At 40.7% G+C, this 21,227-nt stretch overlaps 1 protein-coding gene and 1 long non-coding RNA gene across 6 annotated transcripts; one reads left to right on the plus strand and one right to left on the minus strand.

The window, feature by feature from the left end:
* Positions 1 to 431: 431 nt before the first annotated feature.
* On the minus strand, positions 432 to 20,619 carry jbug (filamin-type immunoglobulin domains fbug). 4 transcript variants are annotated; one of them, XM_081992858.1, is made up of 37 exons: positions 20,379 to 20,600; positions 20,052 to 20,228; positions 19,829 to 19,994; positions 19,078 to 19,320; positions 18,793 to 19,016; positions 18,019 to 18,160; positions 17,802 to 17,965; positions 17,395 to 17,584; positions 17,078 to 17,343; positions 16,782 to 17,024; positions 16,170 to 16,371; positions 15,962 to 16,118; positions 15,713 to 15,912; positions 15,482 to 15,659; positions 15,250 to 15,428; positions 14,959 to 15,126; positions 13,450 to 13,656; positions 13,219 to 13,392; positions 12,135 to 12,613; positions 11,830 to 12,051; positions 9,902 to 10,049; positions 8,191 to 8,412; positions 7,809 to 8,137; positions 7,404 to 7,753; positions 7,207 to 7,352; positions 6,912 to 7,155; positions 6,622 to 6,862; positions 6,380 to 6,564; positions 5,996 to 6,330; positions 4,086 to 4,403; positions 3,874 to 4,032; positions 3,542 to 3,822; positions 3,272 to 3,491; positions 3,038 to 3,220; positions 1,019 to 1,503; positions 784 to 963; positions 432 to 720 (listed from the first exon to the last, which is right to left on the minus strand). In XM_081992858.1, the coding sequence occupies exons 2-37, from the start codon at positions 20,226 to 20,228 to the stop codon at positions 589 to 591; spliced, it is 8,139 nt and encodes a 2,712-aa protein (XP_081848984.1). In that variant the 5' UTR covers positions 20,379 to 20,600; the 3' UTR covers positions 432 to 588. The 4 variants fall into 4 exon arrangements, with proteins under 4 accessions (XP_081848984.1, XP_081848986.1, XP_081848985.1 ...); XM_081992860.1 differs by lacking the exons at positions 14,959 to 15,126; positions 15,250 to 15,428; positions 15,482 to 15,659; ... (11 more) ...; positions 20,052 to 20,228; positions 20,379 to 20,600 and adding an exon at positions 14,115 to 14,257; XM_081992859.1 differs by lacking the exons at positions 14,959 to 15,126; positions 15,250 to 15,428; positions 15,482 to 15,659; ... (11 more) ...; positions 20,052 to 20,228; positions 20,379 to 20,600 and adding an exon at positions 14,085 to 14,236.
* LOC145738002 (uncharacterized) lies at positions 4,893 to 14,476 on the plus strand. Of its 2 annotated transcripts, none has more exons than XR_014180545.1 (2): positions 4,893 to 5,051; positions 14,208 to 14,476. It is a non-coding gene; the product is annotated as an uncharacterized LOC145738002 (long non-coding RNA). The 2 variants fall into 2 exon arrangements; XR_014180546.1 differs by lacking the exon at positions 4,893 to 5,051 and adding an exon at positions 5,431 to 5,579.
* Positions 20,620 to 21,227: the final 608 nt, after the last annotated feature.

Consider the following 21,227-nt stretch of genomic DNA (forward strand, 5'->3'; position numbering starts at 1 on the left):
ATTGGCACACTTTTTGTTAAAAAAAAATCTGAACGTTTTCAAGTGAAAAGGACATCAATTTACCACCCTCTGGTGGCAGAAGTAATAAAACATTTGAGAGGGTGGACGGATTATAGAAAAACTGAAAAAACAGACGTTCCCATTATTATTATAATGGCTTTGGTAGGCGTTGATTCGACAAACACGAGGAGAAATTGCCGACCTTGTTTCTTGACCTAGAAATTTCCGAGACACACATACAAGGACGAGGCAGAAATGCGACCGGTTCTGAGCGTGCGCCTTTTGCTCGAACACCACCAGAAGAAAAATTGTCGCCACAGGCTTTTGGAGAAATCGTTGTTGATCTAATGAGCACATGCATTTAAATTCGATTTTACGACCACGTTTTTAAGGAAATAAAAAATAAAGGATTTTGATAATACTCAGGCAAGTAATGTTAAATAAACAATTTAATTAAAAAAACGACAATAATTGGAAAACTATTACTCATACCAGCGTATTCTTGAGTCACTTCTAAGACACAAAATGATCGTAAAAGTACTATTTGAAGCTTGAATGTGACAAAATTTGTACATTTTAAGAGATAAATTACAAAGAAGCAACGTATCTCCGCAACTCCTCCTGGGTATCGAAGATCATAACGTGAAAAGGTGATCCAGGCACCAGTTCCCCCGCCCATTTTACTTCCACCCTGTAATCGCCCGGTTCAGTTGGATCGAACTGTAAACATAACAGTTTAAACGGTAATTTGTCTTTTTATAGGACATGAGGGGCAACAATTACCTTGCATAAAATGGTACGATCTTTCTGACTCTCCCTTTGCATTTCGACACGAAAAGCGCCTTTAGGTCCCCTAACTCTAACCGTCAATTGTCCGGCCCCCGCTCCCCTTGTGTCGCAAATGAATCTTGATTGGAACGTTGCCAGCACCCCGTGTTCGATTCCAGGACCGTAAACTCGCACCTAAATGGTAATTAAGTCATTTTTTGCCCAGATTGCAAACCTTACAAACTCTTACTTTACTGGCGTCTGGGGCTCCGGCCACTTTCAAAATAAACGGTGAGCCCTGGACGTGCTGTCCGGCGTATTTGATGGTGAGCTGGTGGCGTCCCGGTTCTTGGGGTTTTACGTTCAAGGTAAACGTAGCATCGCCGTGATCGTAGAGCTCGCAATAAGCGACTTTTCTCGGTCCGGTACAGTGAGCCGTCAGTTCACCAGGTCCGGCACGTCTCGTGTCGATCCACGACCGAATTTCCCGGCCCACCACGCCTTGACGCAGTCCCTCGCCGGAACAGAGTACTTTGGACGCGTCGGCGCCCCCTTTCGCCTCCACCACGATCGGACAACCTTTGACAGGTCGGCCCGCCCACAGAACGCTCAACAAGTAGTTCCCGGGGGTGTTAAGGGTGTAGGAAGCTCTCCAAATTTTTTCGCCCGCCAAACTGATCATAACGGGTACGGGAATGTTACTGTCAGCCGCGTATAAGGTTACCTCAGGATTTCCTGGAAAAATACCCCAAATTAGGGTAACTTTAATGCAAACTTAGTTATAGAGGCCTCTCTGGCATTTTTTAGGACGTTTTCAGTAGAATTTAAAGCCTTCTGGCAAACTAAAACCATTTTAGTACAGTTACAGAGGCATCTGCCAGTTTTAAAGACGTTCTCAGTAAGTTCTCTCAAGCTTAAGAAAGTTTTATAGGCTACTGGCGACTAAAAATGACTTGTAGAGGCTTCGGGGCATACAAAATTGCTTCTAGAGGCATCTGGGACATTAAAAATAATTCGTAAAGGCTTCTGGCGACTAAAAATGAATTGTAGAAGCTTCTGGCCATACAAAATGGCTTCTAGAGGCATCTGGCACTTTAAAAACTGTCTTGACAAGCTTAAGAAATTTTTATAGGCTTGTGACAACTAAAAATGAGTTGTAGAAGCTTCTGGCCATACAAAATGGCTTCCAGAGGAATCTGACACTTTAAAAACTGTCTTGACAAGCTTAAGAAAGTTTTAAAGGCTTCTGGCTACTAAAAATGACTTGTAGAAGCTTCTGGCCTTACGAAATGGCTTCTAGAGGCATCTGGCACTTTAAAAGCTTGTCTTGACAAGCTTAAGAAAGTTTTATAGGCTTGTGGCAACTAAAAATGACTTGTAGAAGCTTCTGGCCATACAAAATACTTTTTAATTTATCTAGAAGCTCCCAAAATCCTAATTAGAGGTTTAAGACAGTTTTAAACTGTTCTAGGAAGCTTTAAGACACTTCTGGCACTTTATAGGATGTTCCCAATAGTATTTAAAGGTTTCTGGCAGTCTAAAGTCATTCTTAGAAGGTTCAAGACACTTACAGAAGCCTCTGGCACTTTTCAGAACGTTTTCAATACTAATTAGGAGCTTCAGGCAGTTTAAAACCGTTCTAGGAAGGTTCAAGCCACTTGTAGAGCCTTCTGGCATTTTATAGGACGTTCTCAATAGTATTTAGAGGCTTCTGGCAAATTGAAAACTATTATTGGTTGCTTTAGGACACTTGTATATGCTTCTGATACTTTGTAGGATGTTCTCAATAGTATCTAGAAGCTTTTGGCAGTTTAAAACCGTTTTAAGAAGGTTCAAGACACTTGTAGATGTCTCTGGTACTATTTTGGACATTCTTGTATCAATTTAGAGGCCTCTGGCAATGTGAAACCATTCATGCCAGGTTCCAGACCCTTGTAGGGGCCTCTGGCACCTTTTAGGGCGTTGCCAATAGTTTTTAAAGGTTTCTGGCAGTCTAAAAGTCTAAGTCTAAAAGTTCTCAGTAGCATCTAGATGCTTCTGACAATTTAAAACCATTCTTGGATGGTTTAGAGTGCTTATAGAAGGACTGGCACTTTTTAGAAAGCTCTCAATAGTCTTTAGAAGCATCTGACAGTTTAAAACTGTTTTAGGAAGGCTCAAAATACTTGATACACCCAAAGTAGTCAGTTTTAGGTATAATGACAAATTGTATCTTTGAACTTATTTTTTGAGTTTGTTTACACACTTACAAGTAAAGTAAACAGTTTACCTGGACTTGCTTTGGAACCATCAATGGTAAAAATGGCTGGTTCACAACATTTAGCTTCAGACAATCCTTTTCCAGTTAGTACCACCTGATCACCGGTGGACACGGCGCTAACGGGCGCGTCGGTCAAGCTAAAGCTTCCAAATTTCACCTCAAACTCATGTTCGCCGGCTGTCAGTCCTTCGCCTTAAAAAATTCACTGTTTAACTGTAAAAAGCAAATTTGTTTGATTATTACTTGACAGATCGAATCGTATCCGTGAGCCGCTTTTTTCTCCCGGAATTTTCCTACCGGCGATCCGGCAATCCAGATTACCGGGACCCGCGTTGGAAATGTCAAAAGCTAATTTGGCAGGAAGGAAAATGCGTCCCTCTTCGTCTAAATACTGGTCCCAGCCTCCAATCAGTCTCACCCCATCTGGATCGATCACGTTTGGCCTGAACGGTGATCCAGGCAACTGAAATCAATTATTGTTATCAAGTTAAAAACACTGAATGCTGGTATTACGTCATGAGGACCAATTCCAATAATGACGTCATAAGTTCCAACCCATTTCGGTACGTAACTGACAGTGTACTCTCCAGGTTTGGGGCTTTGAATGTGCGCCTCAATGTTACCCTCTGCAGCTTCTATGGTAACTCTGGGCTGCACCACGCTACTTACAGTGAAAACGGCCCTTTCACCTACCACAGCTTGCTCTAACCCTTTCCCCACCGCCCTTGGAGGAGGTGTTGGCCCTACAGGCCCCACCCCTAGGGCTAGTGGAGAGCCTTTAACTGGTGCACCCCCTATAAACCACAAAATCCTACTAAAAAAGTTAATGAAGTAAACGTACTTACCGTAAGTAACTGCAACTTGGTATAATCCGGCTGACGTAGGTACAAAACTGATTTGCCTCAAACTCTCCCCTAAGGACATTTCTTGAACGGCCAAGCTTTGTCCAATAGGGTTGGTGGCTTGAACTTCCAGGTCAGCAACTCCAGCATTCTTGGTTAACACTACAACAACCACAAAACTGCCTAAAACAGTTTTATTATCGCTTTAAACTTACCGTTAAACACAATTTTTTCACCGACGTTTCCTTGAGACGTCGGAATGTCCACGATGCGGACGCTGTCCGGGTCACAAGCTTGACAAACAAACGGACTGCCAGTGATTGGTTTGGCCTGGTGCAACACCTCCACCTTGTGCGCCCCCACGTCCCTGGCCGTAAATTCCGCCTGAAGTTTTCCCGCTTTCGTTTGGTAGCAACGAACTGGGAGGGCGGAGCCCGTGGGACCACTCACCACCACGTCAAATTCACGGGCGGATCGCCCCAATGTGTCGATTTGGAAAGAGGTTACTTTACCCACTTTTGCTTGATACAGTCCTGCAACAAGATTCGTTGAATGATTTCTCGAGAACAAACGTCACTAGGCTGACGTCATTGGTATGCCCTACAGGAGACATTGCAGATATCTGTCAAAGTCACGTGTGTACTTGAATGACTTATGAACTTAAGCCTACATGTACAGGGTGCTGCATTTTCGATGGTTTTACGGGGTACAGAGTTTTCGAAAATTGGTAATTTTTAAACCTCTTCTGTATTTCAGTTGCTCTTAAACTTATCAAAAAAGGAAGAACGGATCCCGGTAGAAGTTTTCATATAGAATCCGAATATAGAATTATAGAATTACGAGTTAGTGTTTTCTGTTTTCTAACTTCTTTTTCTGCTTCTAATGCTGTCATTTTAGAATTTTCTGAATTGCCCATTGCTATCAATAATTTGACAGCCCATTACTAACCACAGACTAATTGACATTTGACACCGTTCATAAATTACAAGCATAACCTAATTGGTGTTTTGTTATTAATTTTAATACTTTTTTTGTGGTTTTTAATAATTTTGTTGTGTTTTAAGGGAAATTTGTGAGTATTGTGAGTTTACCGTGTGCCTTGAAGTTACACCATAGCAGTAATGGTTCCAATGAAGTTATTGTGGTTGAGGGAAGGGGTAACACACTTGGCCCTTATGAAGGTAAGCAATTAACCTTTTTAACCCTTCTACCACTTCCACAAGCTCTCCATAGAGTCGAAATTGTCAGTCAATTTATTGAAATTATAATAAAGTTTTGCATTGAACTATTTTCAAAATTAATAATTTACTTACTGGTATAGTAGCGGCTTAAGCCCAGAATCTTTGTACAAAACACATTAAAATGACTGTTTTGCTATACTTTATAAATACTTGACTTGGTTTAGGTAGGTTTTAGTTAAAAAAAAACAAACAAAACTTGAAGGTCAGTGCCACTTTGCCCATTACTATCTCAATAATTTGACAGCCCATTACTATCAACTGACTGACATTAGAAGACGTTTTATATTAATTACAACATAACCTAATTTATACCTTGTTATTGGTTTTATTATTTTTAATTTTGTTGTAATGTAATGGAATTTAAAGTGTATGTGAGTTTAGTGTGTAGGTTAAGGTTACAAGAAAACAGTGATGGCCCGATTGAGGCAAGGGTCTGGAAGGTTTTGGTACAAAGTAGTAATTATGCAGGTAAGAAATGTAGGGGGCTTCTAACTGTCCTACAATCTTTATAAACGCCTGATTGTCAGTTAATTTGTTTAACCCACATTCCTAATCAAAGCTTGAACTGCATGTACAACTGGGCCTTATGCTAAAGTGTACAGCATTTAGCTAAAACCCAGTAGTTATTGAACCTACTGTGTTTTAGTTTTTAGGTTGTCTCAGTGAAGACCCTTAATAGCGCACTACCGTGAAATTGCTATAATTCAATATCAAACTGGGTGCTTCAGAGTAAACCTATCAATCCCGGCCGATTCTTTTATGAATCTGCCGGTGTTTCAACAAGTGCGCTTTCTGCCTAAACGCGGAGGTTCTTAATATCATTTAGAGGCTTCTCTGCTTTGTTTTGACCAATCACAAATTACAGAACTATAAAAATTGCGTACCTGCGCCTCCGGCCCAAGGTTCACTTCCAGGACTCTTAACGGCCACTTCCAACACCCCCAATTTGGGTACGTTATTGTAAAACAAAGTGACGCGATGCGGGGCGGCGATCAAAGGGTGGAACACCACCTCCCACATGTTCGGATTGGTGGGACTTTGTCGCACACTGTGTGCTACGTCACGATTAGCCACCCGCACCGCGGCTGTCAACTGGCCGGGCCCCACCTTGGCCATGTTGATGGATACGACGGCCGGTCGATGACAAGTGGCCTCTGGTACGTTGACTATATCAATTTTAGTCGTGTCAAAAACGTGTATTGTCCTAGTCGAATACAATCTGTAAAGTTAAATTATCAATAAACTGTTAATTAGTGTAAAAAACTTACTCATGTCCTTTATACGAGTGTACTCTGTATGTTCCAGTTTGAGTTAACACGAACTGAGCCTTATAATCCTTAACCACGTACTTGACGTTGTGGTTATTCGGATCTTTAATTTCCAACCGGTGATTGTCAGAAGGTAAATCCATGTAACAGGACGAGCCAATTTGTAGATACTGCGTAGCTTCAATCTTCAAAGTAAAGACAATTGAAGCAAAACTGTACTCTCCCCACCAATTGTTACTTACTACAGAACAATGGAAAGGACTGCCCACTACCGAAATATCATTAAAAGTTATATTAACAAAGTGATCTTCGGCGGTTAATGGGACAAACGTAACGTCATACAACCCCCGAGCACACGCCACCACTTCCGCCTTGATGGTGGTGTGTTGAGTGGATACCACCAGCTCTAGAGTACCTTCTCCGGCTTGGGCGGCGTCCACGCTGAACGTAACAGGTTTACCCACTTCGGCAGGACCCAATTCCCTTTACAATGACTGTTATTACCTAATAATTACGCCAAATAAAATCATACCTTAAAGAAAGATTTACATCGGATTTTTTGCCCGGAAGTCCAGTGACGATCACCTTGTTCACATCGTAAACGTTGCAACTGAACGGGGAACCAATCACGTGTTGATCGTTGATCAGAATGGCCACTGAGTGTCGACCGACCATTTCCGGTACGAAATGGGCGGTGTAAACGTCACCAATCACCGATAGTTTAACAGGAATGATTTTTCCCGTAGGCGCTGTCACTATCACTTGGGGTTCGCCACCTGTCAAGAAAATTACAGTACAAAGTAACCAGTTGACATTTCAGCACAAACCAGTAACACCCTCTATCTTAATCTCAGCTGGTACATTAACCGCAGCCAACTCGATTCCACTACCGGACACGGGCACCCTGGGCTGTATATTGCCTGGACTGACCTTGCAACTAAATGGAGAACCAGGCACCGGTTGTCCGTTAAATCTACAAACCGAATTTTTACATAAACTTTTAATGGTAAATCATCAACTTTACCGGACGCTAAGGGTGTGCGTGGCCGCCTCGGTGGGCTTGAAATTGACTTTAAAACGAGCATTCCCCTCGCTCTGCACGAAATTGGGCACGTTTCGACCTCCCACTGCCACAATAATCTCCAAGTTGCCTGCACCAGCTTGCGAGGCGTTAATACTGAAGGAGACTGGTTTCCCCACCACTCCATCCATGATATCGGTAACAGTGACCCTGCTGGCATCGTAGGCTTTGACCAGAAAGGGACTGCCCTCGATATGGCCACTAGGCAAACGCACTTCAACGCTGTGATCTCCCACGTCTAGTGGGGTGAACGAAACGTCGAATTTTCCGCTAGTACCCAACTGAGGGTTAACCTGAGTGTTTTCCCGGTTAAAATTTAAATTAAAAGACACAAGGGAAGGGACTAACTTGAGTGGGTAGAGACCTTCTGGCAGGTCCTAGAACTTCAACAATGGGTGGTGTAGGGCTTTCAACTGCAAAAGTACAAGGCCGTCCTACTGACACTTTGTCCAAGGCTTCCGGCGCTAGAATTCGAGCCGCGGACACTACCACACACTTGAAAGGACTACCAGGTACGTCCTGTCCATTAAAACGCAAATCAACGGAATGCACCGTCGGATCTCTGGGCGTGAACGAAATAGCGTAGGTGTGAGGACCTTGAGCTTGGGCCGACGTGGGCACCAAACCACCGTTAACTGTCACTTCTAGATTTCCAGGACCGGCTTGGCTAGTTTCCACTAAAATTCCCCTACTATTACTGTAAATCGGTCAAGGTGACGTCAAGACCAACCTAAGAAAGTGACAGGTTTCCCCACGACTCCAGTGGCAGCCTCCTTGACCTTAATAGCTTGCACGTCGTACACTTTAGCTGCATAAGGACTGCCCACAGTGGGTACCCCGCAAACTGCTACATTGATACGGTGTTCCCCCACTACTCGAGGCACGAACTCGGCTTGGTACTGTCCGTTACCCAGGGACTGCACTTGAGTGGGTACTGCTTGTCCTCCAGGACCTGGGAGTCACCGAGGCGATATTTCAATTTTTGAGGTTACAGGACAGGAGGGAAAGCAGGATTTTACAAAGACTAAGGTTATTTACGCTGTTTAAGTAAAGCATTTGGTGTATTCGAGAATGTTCGTTTTACTCACTCTCGACTATAATTATTTGCCCAAGGGCCGGGATACTTTCACTTCAGAATAATTTTATCCGGAAGTGAAAGTACCGGTCTTTAACTGAGTAACAGTGAATTAACAGATTGTTACTATCAAAACAGTGTACTAGAAACAGCAATAAGATGACGTCACTATTGCTTTGTTCAAATAAATATTGCTTCTAGGTATACTGGAAAACATTCTGCTTTAACAATGATTAATACACTAGATTGCTCGTGTTAGTGCATCATTTTAACTAAAATACGCAATGTGTTTATTGAAAGTGTTACTGAAACGCCTGTTGCATTTACTGATAGTGTTTCACGATAAGTGGGTAGGATGAAAATGACTTAAAACACACAAGGACAAGTGCATGCATGTAGTGGTGATGCTGAAGGAAGTATTTCAAGTTTTTTAATTCAAATTTTATTTTTACGTAGCTTGTTTCTATGAGAACACTCTACAGGTGTGGAAAATCCAAAAGCGACCATAGAAAAACCACGTAACGGACAGAGAAACGTACATTATTGCATGCGCGGGACTGAGACAGAAAACGAAACAAATATCAAGTAGGCCATATTTTCAGCGCGCTGTTGCCAAACGCCAAGATCACTCAAATACCGTCGACAAAATAACTTGGCGTTTGGCAACAGCGCGCTGAAAATATGGCCTACTTGATATTTTTTTCGTTTTCTGTCTTAGTCCCGCGCATGCGATAATGTACGTTTCTCTGTCAGTTACGTGGTTTTCCTACGGTTTTGGATTTACCGCACCTGTATATGTATTGGAACAGAATTAATTACCAAAACAACTACAGAGTTACTACATATTTAATTAAAAAAAGAAGTTTACTTGATGTGTGTAGATTATATGTCTTTTTGTATCTGGTGTGTCTAACACTTTTCGTATTGTGCTATACAATTTTATAATCTTCTGATCATGTTGTCATGGTGTCAAACAAATCAAGTTAGCTATTTTGGTAATAAAGAATGAAACAAACATTCTCGAACAGAAATTGTTATTAGTGTCATGGAAAGGTTAGTGACAAAAAAAAAGTTAAAGACAGATGGAAAAAGGAAGGATATTATCTAATATACATATCGCCGGTGTCCTGAAAATGAAAAATAGGAAAGTGCAATAAAGAGGGAAATAACAAACCGGTGAAACAAATAATAACAGTATGAAAATATCAAGAGAGATTTTATTTTGCGTTCAGTTACAAGGTAACACTTACAATAACACATTGCGCCCTGAAAAAACCAAAAAAACAACCCCCGCTACTTTTCAATCAAGCTCTAAAGCGTCATGCACTCAAAACCCAAGCAAACCGAAACAATTTGGTAGTCTCACCCTCGACATTCACTTCGATGTCTTCGAGCCGTCCTGGATGGTTCACCAGCAACGTGCTGGGTCTGTGAACCGGCCCTGGACCTGGTAAAGTGACACTGGGACCTGCCCCAGATCCGCCCACCGAAACAATCAACGGACAACCCACGACCTAACACATTATAATGTTTGAGACAATAACTATACAGGGTGGTCCAGTTTTAAATGTCAATAATTCACCAATCCATAGCCAATTAAAAAATAAGTTGACATTCATTATGTCATTTTCCTGAAAAGTGCTTCTTAAGGAAAATACAGTCCTTCAAATTTCTGTTTAAAAAGTAGTTTTTTTTGTCATAACTGTCAGACCGTTGGAGCAATACTGATCAAATTTGGAACAAGCACTTTATTACACGTTATTACGGTCAAAGATCCAAAACTAACCTAACCCAACTTAAAAATTGGAAACGGAAGTTTAAAAAATATTATTGTAGCGAGTTTTCATAGTTTCCAGACAAACTAAAAGACTTTTAAAAATTGAATTAGAAAAGATAAAAATTTCAGAAGCTTAAAAATTGTGTTTGTAACCAGTTTTCATGCAAATCTAGAGTCTTTAATACTAAAAATTGACTTGTAGACATAAAAACTACTTTTTCAAGAACTTGTTACTACAAATTCATACATTTAAACCTTAAAAATTGACTTGAACCCCGAAATGTGACTGAACTAATGAAAAGTGACATCAGAAGCTTAAAATTTGCATTTGAAGTAAGTTTTCATCATTTGAAGACAAATTTCAATATTTTAGTCTTGAAAATAGTCTTAGAGGCAGGACATTGACATTAGATTCATGAAAATTGTCTTGAAAACGAACTTTTCGTGCTTTTTACTTTGCTTTTCATTTTCTTCGACTTCTGGACTATTTTTAGTGCTTCAAAACTGCTTTCAGCTTGGAAAATCGAGTTTCAAGACTATCTTCACCAAGTTATTGACATAGCAAACTTAAAAAACAATTTTTACATTCTTCATAGACTTAAAATGGCATTCCAAGCTTTGTCACTATTAAATCGACTTCTAGACACCTCAGTGCTAAAAATTCGAGTATTTCTTAATAAACTAGACTGTTTTCAGTGCCTCAAATCGAGTTTCAAGACTATCTTTACAAAGTTTTGACTTATCAGGCCTAAAAGCCAGTGTGTCCACTGACCATAGTCTTGAAAATGTTATTTCAAGCTTCTTTACTATTAAATTGACTTCTACACTCATAGGTGCAATAAATTGACTGATTTTAGTGCTTTTTAAGACTGAAAAATCGAGTTTAAGACTATTTCCAAAAGTCAAGTTTCTTCAGTAATAAAAGTAAAAAATTTTGGTACCAAATGCTACAATAATAGTCTTGAGAACTAATTTTTAGAAATAAAATAGTCCAAAAATTTAATTTACTTCTAGACCAGTTGTCCAGTCCAGAAAATTCAGTTGTACATCAATTAAAGTCTTGAAAATGTACTTTAGTCCTAGTAAAGTCAGCTCTAGCATTAAAAGTCAACTTTTATACTATTTTTAGTAGTAAAAAATGAGTCTCATGCCCAATACAATCTTTGTCTTGATTTCCGGACTTTTTTTAGTTTTTGAATGCCAGTTTCAAACACTCAACCAGGATGATGAGAAAGTGAACATAAGACCATTCCTAATAGTAAAAAGCAAGTTTTTAGACTATTCAGTACAAATTTGGACTTTCACAAGTCTTGAATGTTCAGTTTTAAACTATAAAACGATTTTTTAAATGGAAATTTGGAGGACTGTATCTTCCTTTGGAAACGTTTTTCAGAAAAATGACACAATATGCAAGTCAACTTATTTTTTGATTAGCTGTCAAATGGTGAATTATTGACACTTAAAACTGGACCACCCTGTATATCAACAAGGTCTCTGATTGGTTGGTCGAAACTAACCGGACGTTTATTGAAGGCAACATTGACCACGTGATCGCAGGCTTCGGCCGGTACGAAACTGACCGCGAACCGGGCATTGCCCTGCGGATGGACCTGCGTGGGAATGTTTAAGCCCCTGGCCGAGATGGTGATCTCCAGGTTACCCTCCCCAGCTTCACTCGCATCCACCGAAAACGTGACAGGTCTACCTACAGTGCCGCGGGCTACCGTACCCACTGTCACCTATTTTTTTTTTTTTTAATTCCATTTTATCCAATAATTTGCCTTGTATACAGTAAGTTTAAAAAAAAACTAACATAACCAACCTTATTAGAATCGAAAGCTTTTGCAATAAAGGGCGTCCCTTGGACAGGCCTGCCATTATAGTCCACGCTGATTTGATGCGCGCCCACTTGTATGGGCGTGAATTCGGCGGTGAAACCCGAATGAATATCTCCTGTCACTTTGACGGGCAGCTCCCCAATGGGGCCGCGCACAGCCACCGCCAATTCGGCCGCCCCACCCCCGGCCACGCCCATATGAAACGAACTCGGCTGATTGACGGGAACCAGCTCCAAATGGGACAGGCTGAGCGTGACACGACTGGTATCGGCAACGGCGCACACGAACGGGCAACCGTGCACCGTTTCACCGTTGAATTTGATGTCGATCAAATGGGGTTTGGCTTGGTCGGGAGTGAACGAAACTAGACATCGTCCTCCACCTACCACTTGGACGTGATTGGGGACTTCTCCTTCGTTGATCGAGATTTCCAGTTGACCTTCTCCAGCTTGACTGGCGTCCACTAAAAAAAAGATTGTTAAATCCATTTCAATTAAAAAAAAATAATGTAAAGACTGGAAATCACAGGAAGACTTGAGTATTTGTACCTTAGAAAATCAAACTGAACTGTTGCAAAGGATGTAAAATGCGCTACTAAACACCTTGAACCGAATATTACGGTAGATGAATGCGCTAATAGTCTCAGAAACCGTTTTAACAATGCGATGATATAGACATTTGGTTGAGTTTACTTAAAATCCGCATTTTTGCCAGTGAAATTGTAAAGATCATAATTAATTATCAGCAAAACAACACTATGTATGGAGAGCTTTAATTACAAGTCATCATGAATAAACGCCATTAAAAGAGAAAGTACTTTAACTAGGAATGCTTTTTTTCTTTTAATTTCATGTTGTTGATTCAAGTACCTAACTTCAAGCTGTAAATGGGCGTGAAAGAGAATTAACACTTTCCTGTCAGCAATTATACAACAATACAGCTTTCAGTTCTAACACGAAATTCATACAACCGTGTAATAACGATTTGTTATGGCATTAGTGTGTATTGTCAATGTCAAACTGTCAAATAATAACTTCCTGTGATTGGCAAAAGAACAACTATACGTACCTCGAAATTGTACAGGTTGTCCAACAACCCCACCGCTAACATCAGCCACCTGGATCAGTCCGGCATCGTACACTTTGGCCACCAAAGGCCCAGAGGGTAGTTTCTCTCCATTTACGGTCACTTCCACGATGTGAGTGCCGACTTCCGTCGGAACAAACTCCACACTTTGGACACCTGAAGCGTGTGTCAGTGAATCGCACACACAATTTGACATTTCTGTCAACTACTAACCGGTCCGGTTGCCGGGCAGCACTCGTGCGGGTACGGTGCGTTTGCTCGGTGCAATCACGTGCACGACGAGGTCGTCGGGGGCAATGTTGGTGCTGGTGATTATCTCGAAAATTGCCGAAGCGTTGGCTGGCACCAGCCGAGTGGACTCGCCCATCACTGAGACGCCGGACCCGGTGTTTGTCATTATGTTGACGTGCCAGGGGCTGCCTTTAATTCGAATTTGATTCGGTGATTCGATTGTTTTTGTGACGTCAAGAGTTGGATTTACACCGTGGGTGGGACAAAAGTCCTTGATAATGCCGCAGAAAGTTGCGTAATTTAAATGTTGGTGACCTTTTCCTAAGCTGAGTTTATTCGAATATGACAGTTCTCTAAAGTTTCTATGACCTTTCTAGCAGAGGGATTTTTGACAAATAAGAAACAAAAAATAACTTCCTCTTTGTTCGGTTGAAAACAATATGTGATTTGGGTGGGTCAGAGTATTTACCATATTGTTTCAAGCCTCCACATCCTACCTACTTTAAGTAGCAGCGCACACTGTTTGTATATTCTAGATTAAAAGAGAAAATCGCTGTCCGTACGGTATTCCAAACTCTTAACGGCACCAGAAAAACAACTCCAAACCAAATCATTACCTGGCACACTATCAAACCACTAAGCAGTACCTTGATAGGGCACCGAAACGGGACAAAAATCACTGTTTTCCGCACAAGGTTTAAAAAAAAAACAGTAAATTGTCGCGATTTTTTTTTTTTAAGTACGAACGACCCGATCGAACCGACCACAAAGCAAGCGGTACCACAGTTGACGGTACCATTGCAGGCGCTACTCAGGTGGGTCGAAGGAAAATGGTGGGGGCAATCGACCCAGCATTCTTGAACCACAACCATCGAGACAAGATTAGTTGCACCGCTTAACCAATACTGGTACATATTAAGTGTACAATCCAACCAATTTACCTCGATGATTTTCACTAGTTTGCTTTGGTTGTGCGTGGTTTTTACCAAACAAATATATTATAAAAGTAATTAATCCGTTTCAAGGTAATGTCGTGTATATAATAAGTGCATTTTGTCTGTTATTACACGGTATTGCCGTTTCACTGATTTCGTGATGCCACCACAGGCATGTGAATGAAAGGGAAATTATGCAAAATTTTTAAAAATTTCCAATATTATTTAAATTAAAACTTGGCAACGTCTGTATTGTTCTAAAATGTCCTTATTACACTTTCGTGGGTGTGTTTTAAGTGGTAAAATAGAGGTACTTACCTTTGTTGTTTTAACGTGACAGTTGCTGTGTTTCGGTCAAAAAAATCACAAATGGACTATTTGGCAACATTGCACTGACAATTGAGTAACAAAAAATTTCAAATAAACTTGGCAACGTTGCAAGAATTTCGTATTAAAATTTCAAAGCCTGCTTAATTCTTTGAATATAAAAACAAAAACAGCGCACCCACGAAAACGACAACGTTAAAACCACCACCGAATCAATCCCTCTACTTACCTGGCACCGTTTCTCCGTTAAACTTTATATCGACACGATGTGGCAACGCTTGATGGGGTGTAAACGCAGCTTTGAAACGTTGCCCGCCCAAACTGCGGACGCTGGAAGTGACACGACCGCCCTCCACTAGGATTTCCAGATCGCCGGAACCGGCACCGCTTCCATCGACTGTTTGTTATCAGGATAATGTAAAATAAACCATTTTGACGTTTCACAGACGTCACGATGACGTAATTTAACATACAACTGTCAAATTACGTCATTGTGACGTTAAAATTGTCAAAAACATACTTTCGAACTCGACAGGTTGTCCCAGTACTCCGTCTGGCACTGGTTGGACCCGAATGGCGGAAGCTCCTGATTTCGTAAATAATTTAATAGGGGATTGACTTTGACCGTAATAAGATTCCACGTTGTTTGTGTATCTCTCTGAATAGTGATCTGTGTATTTTTGTTCATTTCTCAAAAACCTAAACAGTTACGAAAAATTGGCAACACTGTTAAGTTCGATTAATGATTGTACCTGTTGTGTTCCTCAGTTTTCTGTCGTCGTACATCCGTGTCCAGTTGGGACTCTGTCAAATTAGCTAGAGACTCTAAGCTTCTCTCAGAAAACACGTTTTTTGTCTTATTTATTGCATCCCAAGAGTCCCGTCTCACGTGATCGGACGATACTTTAATGATAGGACTAGTGTCCACACCTATTTGCAATATTTACAGATAACTTTAACTGTAAGAGTTATATAACGCAAACCTTCGGTGTAAAAACTTCTAGAGTCGTTGTAACGTTTATCGATATACCGTGTAGAATGCCCGACGTCCGGACTGGATCGTTCCACCAAATTGGGACTGCCAGAGATGCGCATCGAGGACATTTTGCTGGTATTGTAAGCGGATTCGCTAGTTTTCTTAGCAAAACTCGGACTAGAAGTGTCGTAGCGTCGCTCGTTTAATCTGAACAAAACTTTCCGTACCATCACAACTTTCCATACCACACAATTACCTTTTACTGCTAATAAAATCAGGACTGTCCCGGTCAGCAGTTCTCTGAGCGTAATTCGGACTACCATTCCGTTCAAAACTGGGCGAGCTGGTCACAATACGGCTTTTCTCCGCCACTGACTTGCTATGGTAGTCTTGAGCGTACTTGTGAGTTTCCTCTATGCACCAACACGATAACAATCACACGAAAGTTTTGTCAAGAAACTTACCCAAAAGGGGACTGGGGTTCTGCCTGTAACTGTTGTAGATGGTGTTTTTAAAGGTGGGACTTGGACTAGCATAACGATTTGTGGGGCTTTGCCTGTACGTGTTGTTGGGGCTGGTGTTGGATGACTTGGAACGTCTCTGAGTGCCCACTCTCATCATAAACGGGGAACCTCTCACGTCGTAACCGTTAAAGTATACATAAACCTTGAAAACAAGTTAAGAAACCAAAAATAAATGATATTTTTAAATTGGTTAGTTCAGTTCGCGCGGGTAGTAATGTGTTTGTTGACATGATTGACGTCTCAATTGTGGTTAGGTTGACTTTTGTAAATGAAGAGTTACTTTTAGGACTAGAGCTGTGCTATACTGTTTTAATGACGTTTGATAGAGAAGGATACACATACACTAACCCTCATTTGTATCATCATAGTTGCCAAGAGAATCAAAAAGGAGCTAATAATTGTTAATTTAAAATTATAATAATAAACAGACTGTGTGATTTTTTGATTAATAAGCTGGTTTTTGTTTGTTTTAAATCTTGTATATTCTTATATACATACACAGTTTTTTGTTCGGGTTTTCAAAACACACAGGACAAGTCTGTTGTTACTCACCCTGTGTTTGCCTGCATCTTTAGGAGTAAAATGCACCCGATAGTGGAATCCTTGACTGTCCACCTTCTCCACGTGACAATGAATTGACTTTTTGTCGTGTACAATGTCAGCGAAAACTTCTCCAGGCACCCCCACTTTCCTACAGTCCAAATCGATACTGTGCGGTATCAGAGGCAAGGCCCCTTCCAACCCGGACACTTTGACCCCGTTGGGGTCGAAAACGCAACAAGTAAAAGGACCACCCTGTATATGTACGTAACACAAACACCACAACACTAGACGTCAAAAAAACTAACCTGAATTTGCTTGCCCTGATACGTAATCTCGATGCGCCATTCGCCAGGTTCGTCCGGTTTGAATGTGGCACTGTTTGTCCCGTCCACAGTGGTTAAAGGACAGTTTAAGGGACGTCCTGTGGGACTGTACGCAGTTACTAGTATGTCCTCCTGTTTAGGGGCTCCTGTGGCGTTAACCAAAACTTGGACTAGAGAACCAAGAGCGCAGGGCGCCATTCCAGGGGGCGCCACTTCCACCAGGGGCGGTAAAACTCGAAAATAGTGTCCTGCACAAACCAGTTCAAAACAGAGTTTCCAAAACCCAAAATGTACATCACCTGCAAGTACTTCGTGACCTTCGTACTTCACTACCAGTTCGTGCATGCCAATTTTGGACGGAACAAAGCTGCCTCTGCCATTATTGTTAAGTCGTTTGTCCAGGTAAGTTTTATTGTCAGGACCGCGAATTTCCACCGACACTTTAGAGTAGGACAGTTCGGAATCGAGCAAGTTCACTTGGTAATAGGTCTGAAATAAATTCAATGATCCTGAAGGAAGTACGAACATTGAATGTTAATTAGTTAAAACAATAGGTGCACCAGTAATTTATTTTTTTTCTATATCTTGCCTTGAGTAGAGTGATAAAGAATCATTGGCGTACAGTATATAAGTAGTAGAAGTAAAAAGCGTTACGCCAATGGTTTTTAGCAATTTTTAACTAAATTTAAAGGTTTCTACAACTTACCGGCTCTCCAACCCTTCCTGAAGTCGAATTGAGCGTAGCATTGATCATGTCGTGCAACGGGGGCCGTTCGGGCACCCATTGGAAATGGGCGGCGTAGGCCATCACGCCCAAGTGTTCAACGTTTTTGTCCGCCATGTCTTTGGCAGACAAAATTGGCTGGATGCCTAGAAAACAGACTTTCATTGCTCTCCAGAAAATTCCCGGAAAATTCTCTCACCTAAGCGTTTTCCCGCCTCGACGGCCTGATTTTGGTTTTGTTCCCAATACGCAGGATCGCTCCTTAATTTTTCTGGCGCAGCCGCCGATCCTCCTAACGACCGGACCATTTCGCTCAGAACCTTTCCGTCGTTCCAATCACTCTGTAAGTAACACCTCCAAATATCAAGTGTTTTTTCTAACCTAACCTTAATCTGTACCACCATTTTACAATGTTGCCACAACTTATTTAAATAGATGGAATACTGAGTAAATTAAAGCCAATATGCAGTTTTTAGAGACATACTGTTCTGACTATACTATTCTGGTTGTTTACCTTATTTTTTTTACCATTACCGCATTACCCTTTTAAACTTTATCTTCAATTTACAATGCAAAATGCTTGCAACTAGCTGATACGTTCTTTATCTTATTTTTATTGTAAAGAAACACATTTAAACACTATTTTAGAGAAACTAAAAGAACATCTTATAACAAACAATACAAACTGTCATTAATTTAAAAATTTGAGGTTAGAACGTCAAAAAAAAAAACAATGTCACCTAGACGTTTCAGATTATATCTATCCTTTTTTAGTACATTAAGATTAAGCGGAACGCAACTCCACACAGACAGCTTGTGAAATTAGTCTGACGATTGGGTCATTTGATTGCTTTATCAGTAGTGCTGTGTGATTGCACGTGACCTACTCTCAAACTGCTATAATGAGGATTTTAATTTAAGAATGTTTATACTGCATTTTTTAGATTCTTATACTGTGCTAACGAATACATACCGTAAAATTCTGAACGGGTCTTTCTAATCTGGAATTCACCCAACGTAGAGTGGCGTGAAAGCCGGGAGAGCCGGGTTTCATAAAATACGACAGATACGTCATTCCGGACAGTTCGTCGAGCCACGGCGATGCCAAATATTCCGGTTCTAAAACGGCCGGAATTCCCAAATCGTGCTGCGCGATATCCATAGCCCGTGTGCAGTTTTCGATTCCCTTCGACTTGTCTGCGTCAAATCGATTTGTATAGTAAATGTGGCAAACTAAAGATGTAGTATCGAGTGTTACCTAAACGTTTCCAATGCGGGAATAATCCCGGTTTACAGTAGTCGACCAGAGCCGAGAGTAGCACTCCAGAGTTCCAGTCTGTAGTTAGATTACCCACCTTACATTCGGGCAGGACCGCTTGCAACCAGGCTAACATCAGTTTTCTGGGCGGGAATTTTGATCGTCCAATTTGATAACGGACGATCAGGGACCAAATCAATCCGAGGATTAACTTTAAATTGCCGTTTACTATATCCAGATTACCTAGAATTATTAATAACGGCCTGTTTTAACAACCGGAAGTTAACTCATACAGTTATCCCTTAATATGAAGCGTGCGTTATGGTTTATTGTTTTATTCATCATTTAGTATTTTACAGATAGTTTTGTGTAGTACGCGGAATGAAAAAAGAGAAATTGACCAACATTGGCCGCACCTATACTCGCCACTTTTTGATATAATGCCATTGAACTTTTTATGACCCGTTTGCGGTGTAATAATCAATATAATTAAGTATTGTACAGTCAGAACGTATGTTATTTAGTATTATGTAGCTATTATATAAATAGGAAAACCGCTGCAATCCCACGTTCTGATTACAAATTCAAAAACGCCTTATTAGAGACGGAAAATCTTTATTAATATAACACACAATTCGATATACGAATATCATTATAGATGACGTACGTTTGTTATCAACGTCAAGGTTGATGAGAGGTACACCACTGGTTTGCTTGTAGAAGCTATATTCCAGTGGCGTGTGACACTCACCGATATTGACCAGTTTGACGCCATCTTGCTCGATGGCATTTAGGGCCGCTGTGACGTTTTCAAGGTAGTGATGCTGATTGGTGGGTCGTTTGTTCCATGCTGGTTTGATAGGTTTTTTCTGCAACGCCTCCACTAAAGCGCACAATCTGACACCGGTGCACAAATCCTACAAAACCACATGAGTACCAAAAAACTCATACACAGTGGACAGCTCTATATTTACTTCGGATAAATCCGCAATTCTAAGATCTTTTGGTAAATGCTCGTTGACCCAATTCCTGAAAGTGTTGGCTTGAATTTCCACCCACACGTCTTCGTTCCCTTTAATTTGCATTCCACGGGCCGCGTGGCCCTCCGGACTTCGCGCCAATAGACCACTATGTGATATTTTACCCTCCATCTATACATAGAAATACTTAGTAACTAAGCTAATCGTGTGTAATAAACATATAAGGTGGATGACATCATCACAGAGAAAAATGCATTGGAAATGTTCTATATTAATTAAATTGGCTAGGATGACCATCATTAAAGTAGTAAACAAACCCACCGTGGGAGAGAGAGAGAAGGACGATTTCCCTTTCGACAACTGCTCACTTTACCGTCTAGAACTAATCCATTAAGGCACTGAACCGTTCAACTGATGGCACCGCTACGAATTCACGACCACAAAATTGCACAGAAAATCCAAAATGCTTAGAAAGTGGCGCAAACACCAAATAGTACACTAAAAAAGTCGTTTTTGTTATACAATCCGTAAGGTACTGAGTGGTTCTTAACCATCAGCGGAAAGCGAGTCTGCTTTTGGGTACCTAAAGAGGGGAGCGTGCATGTATATACGGATGGGGGGACACTCCTCTGATGGTTCTGTTTGTTGTTGGTCATACCTGCATGATGCGGTCAGGTGTTGATGCCTAAATTTAGTTGGTACTTTTTTTACGTTTGAGTGAAAATAATCAGCTGGACAGAAGAACGAAAAAAACTAAATATGCATTTATAAAAAGTAAAAGAAGTTATATAAATGTCTAAATTTACATAATTGGCATAACCCATTAAGTAAGATCTTGATGTTTTGGTGAATGCCCTGTCTGTTGTTCTTGAAAATACTGATTAAATAATATTACGAATTTGGATGAGTAATTAAAATACAATACCAAAGACAGATTATAGTAATTTTAGTAAAATAAATTGATCTAAAACCTCAATTTTATAAAATAGACCCAATGGAAAGCTAACAATAAAACTATTAAAGTTCTCTCGTAATTATTTTTATTTTAAAAGTAGTAATTACCGTTTGTATTTTAAGTTTTTTAAATAAATCCAGAATTCTCCTTGTCATTGACAGCAAAATGACAACCCTGGCCAGGTTAGTGTATTTGGCAACACTGTACGACATCTC

This window comes from Ips typographus, linkage group LG14 (assembly GCF_016097725.1).
Source record: "Ips typographus isolate SLU linkage group LG14, UJ_Ityp_2.0, whole genome shotgun sequence".
In the NCBI taxonomy this organism is placed as follows: domain Eukaryota; kingdom Metazoa; phylum Arthropoda; class Insecta; order Coleoptera; family Curculionidae; genus Ips; species Ips typographus.